An 8,445-nucleotide genomic window follows, 5' to 3' on the forward strand; every position below is an offset into this window, starting at 1 on the left:
AATTAAGTCCGGTTTAAGCGCTAGAAACACAAACTTAAGACTGTTGGTGCAGTATCTTTAAAAACTATATAAATTAAGTCCGGTTTAATCGCTAGAAAGACAAACGTAAGACTGTTGGTGCAGTATCTTTATAAACTATATAAATTAAGTCCGGTTTAAGCGCTAGAAAGACAAACGTAAGACTGTTGGTGCAGTATCTTTATAAACTATATAAATTAAGTCCAGTTTAAGCGCTAGAAAGACAAACGTAAGACTGTTGACAGTATTGCAAATATAAAGTTCCTTTATGTTTCTAAAAAGGACCCAGTTCAGATTTATTCGAGAAATACTAACATAAATATTTTCTTTTTAAATCTAGAAGGTGAAAAAACAGTGAAGCATAAATTGTAAAACTCAACCGAAGGAATTGAGTGTTATACACAAACTCAAATTTTCTAATCCCTATATTTCTAAAACATGATGGTGTAAACCTTAAAAATTCCAAACTTATATTGTTTAATCTAATAGAATTCATAGTTTGAAATATCTAAGGTCTACAACATTGGGTTGCAAAGATATGGGTAATAAACAAATCTGAATTTTCAGCAAAAACTCATTTCCTTTAAATCGTTATTGGAACTCTTTGAATCAAAATCTCAGTTTTACTTTTCCGTTTTTTTTAATTGCCCGAAGGGACAGTAAAGAAAAAAAGAAAATAGATAATAAAAGAGGAAAAAATGATAACAAAAATAATAAAAAAAGAGTTTTTTGTATGATCTGTTCCCAATATTTTATTTAAAAAAATGATTTAAAAATTAAAATTAAAAATTTTTTCGTTTTTACCTGAATGAGATTCTAGTTTATCTGAGGAGCTCGTCGCCTTTCAATCAAATCAAATTATATAATAATACTAGCTCAAGTACACAGCGTTGCCCGTGGAATTTTTTATATCGAATTTTTAAAAAATTCCGATTTTTGAAAAAAAAATTCCAATTTTTGAAGAAATTAAATTAGAATTTTTGAAGAAAAAATATTCGACTTTTGAAGAAAAAAATCGATTTAAAAAACTGTCAAATTTTTTTGTAAGCCCATGCTAAAATGGATACTAAAATATTTCAGCCCATTCGGTCCAGCCGTTTTGCCAGCTATAGCTGACATAAATATACATTCAAATATATTTATATATGAGCGAAGAGCTTTGATCATATAGATAAAATTCAAGTTCTTTCTACTAATAATAATAGCGTTTTTTTCAATGTAACTCAAACAATTATTTCGGTATTGTAAAAAAGATAAAAATAAAAGAATTCGCAGATTTTTTCTGCTTTCATTGGTGGATTAGCAAACATTTCTTTTTAAATAAAAATTTTATCTTGCCAATTTTTTTATTTTCAACCGACCATACCCTTAATTCTCTAAATACTCTAAAATTCATTACATATTTTGGCCCAATTGGTTCAGCTGTTTTGATGTGCAGTTAATTGTAACAAATAAACAAGCAAATTTGTAAAAAGTTTGAATTGTTCCTGTTGGTAAGAATGTGAGTATTGGCTTCTACTCGATTTACTTTCTCGCATCCAAGGATAGATTGGAGTGTTTAACTTAACATTAAATAAAACTATATTAAATAGCAGAGTTGTTTAGCATTTTTTATTCTTGTTTTTTTCATCCTTAGGAAAATATTTGAATTAAATAATTAAACGGATTTTCGTTGTAATTTTAAAAGAGGGAAATGACCTAGTTTTCTGCAGTGGTACTCTTAATAAAAAATCTGATTTATTATGTGGAAGAAATAGGCGTTTTTCTAGGTTCACAAATGTTTGATTCTGATAATTTCCTGTATTGTCTCCTCTATTGTTAAAAACATGGAAAACTCATTTAGAACTGATTCCTTCTTGATGGTGCAAAGCTTTTAAGGGTACCGTTGTAAATCCAACATAAGACTTAATGAACTGAGGGTTACATAGCCCAAATATTACCCCATGTTGAAATCCAGTAGAAGTTGCTTGAGATTGAGTAGAACCCTCCCCACCTCCTCCTCCTCCTTCTCCTCCTTCTCCACCTTCCTCAGAGCCATATCCACGATACCAATATGCGCTGTAATACATCTTATTTAACTTGTGTTAGTTCTTGTAATAAATATTTCAAGAATTATTTGAAAGAATAATTCACCTATTTTCAAACCCTTGATATCTCTGACCCGGGTACATGTAAGGATACATTCCAATCTAGAGAAGAAATAAATTACAAAAGTGTAAAATAATTTTTATTTTTTCAAACTGTTTTCTAGTTTATTTTCTTTCCTTTTCCGTTTGCCATTAATTTAGTTTTTTTTTAATATTTGGCTTCAATGGCACTTTGCGCCCTTATTTCTAGCAATTACATCATATTTTTGTTGCATATGCACTGATGCACTAATGCAGGCCTTTCTTCTTAGAACATTTTAAAGAAACAATAATCTACATATAAACTTGTCTGTTTGCATCCTAGACGGCTGAACCGATCAGGCCCCAATTTTTTGTGGGTCAAATGACCCCAGTATTGATGGTCAGAATTAAACAAATTTGCTTTAAAAAAAACGTTTTAAAATTCACCAAAAAAAATCGATAAATTCACGAAGTTTTTTTCTTGATGTTTGATAATTTAAGAAGAGAAAATGCCGCATATAGAGATCAACAATCAAAAGTTAAAACCGAAGATGGCTTCAAAGCATCCTAATAACACAAATGTTTCACAAAAGACGCATATTTAATCTTCAGCATTTCTTAAATGGGGAAAAGCTGAAACCACTAATTCATTGAGATAGTAAAAGTTTTTTTTGTGATTTGATTTTAAAACCATTTGTAATTTTTACTGATCTTCATTCACAAACCTTTATCTGTTCAATGATATAAAAGTGATAAATGCGTAAGTTACATTTTGTAGACAAACCAAAACTAAAAAATATCAGTTTTCAAAAACAAAAACATTGATATCTATATCATCCTTGAACAGACAAGGCTCTCAAGGGTGCCGGTGAGCATCCGACGAGCCACTCTATCAATAGAGGCTCACTAAACATTACGTCTCTTTAAACACAATAAAAATGTTTGCATGTTTAAAAAAATAATAAAAATTACACAGTGGGACACAGAGCGTTCTAAAAGCCTAGATATTTATATATATATATATCTTACAATAAATGATCATAGATATAACCTGATGCTGATATGGCCAAGAAGTTGGAGTCTCCTGAAAAACAAATATTTTTAATGAATTTTTCAAAATGTAGAATTAATTTTAATAAAACAGTGGGACCCATAATAAAATGGAAAATAAAGACTATATTTAACCAGTTTTATGTGTATTTTATATTGTTATTATATTGTGTACTGCAGTAGCTTGAAATTCAGTTTATTAAGAAAAACTGTATTGCATGTTCATTGGACTGTTTAAAACTTGACTTGAGTCTAACAGTCGTCTTTTATTTCTTCTGTTTACTAAATATTCAAGCTTTCTCCCATATGTATTTATTTACCTGATGAAAAGCTAATCCTTGAGGAGAGCTTTCTTGTCCTCCTTTACATGTTGTAGTGGCAGGATGATGTAGAGGAACTAGTTGATGATTAGGATGATTCATAGGAACTAGATGATGAATAGGATGGTTTGGAGTTCCAAGGACATGACACGGATTATTTAGATTTAGACCTGGAAAATGAAATTGTTCCTTTAGATTCAGATCTGGAAAATGAAATTGATTATTTAGATTCAAACCTTGAAAAGGAAATAAATTTTTTAGATTCAGACCTGGAAAATGAAATTGATTATAAAGATGCAGACCTGGAAAATGAAATTGATTATAAAGATGCAGACCTGGAAAATGAAATTTATTATTGAGATTCAGACCTGGAACATGAAATGGATTATTTAGATTCAGACCTAGAACATGAAATTGCTTATTTAGATTCAGACCTGGAAAATAAAATTGATAATTTAGATTCACATCCTGGAACATGAAATTGATTTTTTAGATTCAGACCTTGAACATGAAATGGATTATTAAGATAACCTTGAAAATGGCTGATAAAGATGACCTTGTAAATTAGAAGGATGACCGGAAGAACCTGGTGGTTGGGAAGGACCCGGATACCCTGGACCTGTAGATACAGAATTTGATTAAATTCACCACTTGGTGCAATAATTCTAAGAATATTTTTAATAAACATTTCTTTGCCTTTTAAACAGGAAGTAAACAGCCACCAAATATCGTTAGATTCATTTGTATTTGAAGTCCTACCTTGTACAGAGAGAGTATAAGGAGGTCCACATACTAAGTTTGGAGGACCTGGACTAGACTCAACTTCCCCTCCACTTTGGAATATACCACACGGCAATTCTGAGTTGTGTGGTATGGGTTGATTGGATGGAGGGTTGTGTGGTATAGGATGGGTTGAAGGAATGTTGTGTGGTAGAGATTGGGTGGAAGGAAGGTTGTGTGGCATAGGATGGGTGGAAGGAAGGTTGTGTGGTAGAGGTTGAGTGGAAGACGGTTTGAGTGGTAGTGAGTGAGTGGAAGGAGGGTTATATTGTAGAGGTTGAGTGGAAGAAGGTTTGTGTGGTAGAGGTTGAGTGGAATGTGGGTTGTGATGTGGTAGAGGTTGAGTTGAAGGAGGATTGTGTGGTGGAGGTTGAGGAGTGGAAAGAATCATGGGAGAATGTGGCTCAAAATGATTTTCTCTCCCTCTAAATAAAACAAGTTGCAGATTTACCATTTCGAGGTCGGATTCAATATATAAGGAGAAGTATTTCCATATTGCCTGGTTAAACTAATTAAAAATTACGCTTTCTACCACAATAAGGAATTATTTAACTTCTTCTACTAATCTTGATTTAAAGTTCGTTATACCTTTTGTAGTAGGTAATGGAGTGCAGGGCCGCCATGAGCCCACACAATAGTCTCCAAGCTTTTGGATTCGCAGATAAAAATACAGAGGCTTGGAGACCATTTTGCGGGGCTTACAGCGGCCCTGCACCCCCTCCCTTATTGTAGTTCAACAAGTAACTTCCTTTGAGATCAAACCATTTTAAAGCCCAAAAATCTCTTCTCTACCAATTAGTATATGTATATATTCTCGAAAATTGGAATTAGATGTTTTTCATGATTTGTAATTTTTCGTCGCGTATAGATAGATAGATAGATAGCCTTCAGACGTGTTTTTTATTAGCGCTGTCTCATACAAAAGGTTTGACCTTAGCTGGATAAATTAAATCAATTAAATCAATTAAATCAATTAAATCAATTAAATCAATTAAATCAATGTTCCAGGCTTTATAGGCAGAAAAGGTTAAAGAATTTTTAAAAAGTTTTTATCAGAAATATTTCAAAAATATTCATTTCATTTTAAAAATACAGAAATCATAATATCAAAATAAAGCTCAACGAACGGTTTAATATTAGCTAGCTTCGTGGTTTATACATGATTCTATTTCTAACAGGGGGGTTAGACGCCTTCCTTCTTAAGATCAGAATTTTCTTTATCAAAAATTCTTAAGACAAATGTTAAGTTTTTATTTTAAGCATTTCCAATTAAATTGTTCTTTGCTGATTTATATTTTTTACCTAGTCGTTTCTACAGAAATACCACGAGAAAATGACATTATACATTCTAAACAAATTAGATTAAAACAATTTTTTTACCATAGATTTTGTTATTTTTGATTAATTTACCATCTGTATTTTTTTGCGGGTCTCTTGTTTGGTCCATCCCCTTCTAAAAAATTACAAATAAATTTCAAAAATTTTTTAACAACATAAAAATCTTTGTAAAAATGTCTATCTACGAATAAACCTGCAACTCTGTCTTCGAAGGCAATGTTGGTTTTACATCGGCTTCTAGATTTCCAACTTTCGAAACCTTGGCTGCCTTCCCACCCTCGTCATTAATAAAGATCTCAAGGCGGTTGGAAGTATGTTGGAAGGATCTTCCATCTTCTTCAATCATTGCTACACCTCCTTCTCCTGGTCGCATTGCCGTACCACCCTCGCGTGGGTTCATAAGAAGAGTTTTCTTGACTGTTTTCATCAACAATTGATATTGTTAAAGCATCTAAATAAAAAAACAATGTAAGCCAAGCAATACGTAAAATATTTTCAAGTTTATTGATGTAAAGATTTAAGAGAAAATTTACATTTGGATTTTTCCTAAGTTTTGCAATTGCATCATGTTTAAAATCCACATGTTTATGGGTGTGCGTAAACCTAAGATTTATGCTCTGTCTACAGCCGGGGTACAAAACAAATTTACAGCTTTGAGGGGAGGGCTTTGGTGTAAAAGGAGGGGGGGGGGATAGGGTGGATTGGATTTGCATTATTTTTCTTTATTTTCTAATCTGTCTTGTCCTTTTAGAAAAGGACATTTTATCGGTAGAACATTAAAGATAGGATCGATATTACATAGGGGACATTTCATAAGTGCACGGATATTACATAGATAGGACATTATGAAGATGAAACGTTTCATGGATAGGACATTACATAGATATGAAATTTACATACATAGGAAATTACATAGTTATGCCATTTACATAGACAGGACATTATGAAGATGAGACGTTACATGGATAGGACATTACATAGATAGGACATTACATGGATAGGACAAAACATAGAAAGAACATTACTTAGATATAACACTCCATAGATAGAATATTAGATAGATAGGACATTAGATAGATAGAAAAATACATAGATAGGACAGTACAAAGATAGGACAATACATAAATAGGAAAATAAATAGATAGGACAATACATAAATAGGAAATCAAATAGATAGGACAATACATGGATAGGACATTACATAGATAGAACGTTACATAGATATGTAGGTTATTAAGTACAGGCCTACAGGGTGGCCCAACAAAAAAACAGAGATTATTATTTTTAGCCATTTTATTCTTTTAAAAAGAATCGAAAATGTGCCCCGCCCCCAGTTTTTAATTTTAGAAGGGGGTCGTTTAAAATTAACCTTTTGTCGTCCGATCCTGTTGTTCGTGTATGACCAGGTCGAATCGAAAATTTCTCCGTTAATTTCAGCTAATAAATATTGCTTAAGAAATGGAAAAATCATTTTTATAAATCTGAAAATTAACCCAATTTTTCTTAGAAATTATACTTATGTTTATTTAATAAGATTACTTAAGTGTTAATATTTTAAATTATTTCTTGAAGAGGCCCCAATTTAATTCCATTCAAAAAATGGCCTATTTCTAAGGTTCATCAAAGCTGTTTGCAACCTTTCTTTTTTAAATCAGCTCCCCATAGAGTTCCGATTTATAACCACACATAACACTTTGGATTCCAAAAACCCAGAACTAAAATCTAAGTGGATTCAGATTTATATAAATGATTTTTTTTATTTCTGAAACAATATTTGTTGACTGGAGATATAACGGAGAGATTCTCGAATATTCGATATGGTTTTCACCAAACGGAAGGATCGGACGACAAATAATTAATTAAACTAAAACAGTCTAGTACCCCTCTTCTTAAATTATAAACTTTGTACTGGGGCACATTTTCAAGTCTTTTTAAACGAATAAAAGGGCTGAAAAACCCTAATCCCTGTTTTTTTGGACCCCCTTGTAGATAGGACATTACAAAATATAGAACGTTTCAAAAAAAATTACATATTTTAGATAGAATTCCTGTAAACGCCCCTAAACTCACAGCTCACGTATTTTCAAAACGCCATTGATTTCCCACCCCTACCCCCTTCTTGAGAAGTAAAACGCCATTGTCTTATTGCCTAGAAAATGTACTTACTTGCTCTAAAATTGGCACAAATGGAAAATTCAGATATTTTAATTTGAGTGTAAATGAGAAAAAACGTTAGTTTTTCTGTCTAGCTGAATAGGTGGGGGGGGGCAACGACCCTGGAAATTCAGGGGTAATGAGTCTTCAGTGGATCATCAATCACTCTGGATACAAACATGAACAGGGATAAATACAAACCTTCAAATAAAAACTAAAGAAAATGCTTGTCAATTAATATCATTCCATAATTTTCGAATAATTGCTGAAAATTCAAGATTGCAAAAAATAAACCCTTATTTTCTCCATGAAGAGGAACTGTGTAGACAAATATTATAGATTATTGACGCAATATTCATAAACTTTACGCAAACATTAGCGTACATAGCTTACGCAAACATTAGCGTACATAGTTTACGCAAACCTTAGCGTACATAGTTTACGCAGCTGCTGAAATCACTGGCAATCTATGAGTATAAATTTATGCAAACAATTTGAAAAAAATACCCTTTTCAATTGTCATATATAATTGTATATCAAAAATATAATCCTTCAGCGGTTTTTAATCTAAAATATGTTATTTGTGATAAATATAAAAGTAAATATAGATGTAGATAGATATATAGAAAGATAGATAGACATATAGAAAGATAGATAGATAGATAGATAGATAGATA

The 8,445-nt window shown here is 31.8% G+C and overlaps 1 protein-coding gene across 1 annotated transcript in view; it reads right to left on the minus strand.

Annotated features, from left to right (window-relative positions):
• Positions 1–1,436: 1,436 nt before the first annotated feature.
• Positions 1,437–8,445, minus strand: part of LOC111703231 (early nodulin-75) — a 17,462-nt gene continuing 10,453 nt past the window's right edge. Inside the window, exons 2-11 of the mRNA XM_023475119.1 lie at positions 5,808–6,065; positions 5,687–5,729; positions 5,579–5,624; positions 4,256–4,701; positions 4,053–4,115; positions 3,497–3,666; positions 3,178–3,210; positions 2,152–2,207; positions 1,959–2,076; positions 1,437–1,580 (exon numbers count right to left, since the gene is read on the minus strand). Coding sequence (XP_023330887.1) covers positions 1,437–1,580; positions 1,959–2,076; positions 2,152–2,207; positions 3,178–3,210; positions 3,497–3,666; positions 4,053–4,115; positions 4,256–4,701; positions 5,579–5,624; positions 5,687–5,729; positions 5,808–6,041 — 1,353 coding nt within the window. The 5' untranslated portion in view covers positions 6,042–6,065. The remainder of the gene's footprint in view (positions 1,581–1,958; positions 2,077–2,151; positions 2,208–3,177; positions 3,211–3,496; positions 3,667–4,052; positions 4,116–4,255; positions 4,702–5,578; positions 5,625–5,686; positions 5,730–5,807; positions 6,066–8,445) is intronic.

Source organism: Eurytemora carolleeae, unplaced genomic scaffold (assembly GCF_000591075.1).
Source record: "Eurytemora carolleeae unplaced genomic scaffold, Eaff_2.0 scaffold422, whole genome shotgun sequence".
Lineage (NCBI taxonomy): Eukaryota > Metazoa > Arthropoda > Copepoda > Calanoida > Temoridae > Eurytemora > Eurytemora carolleeae.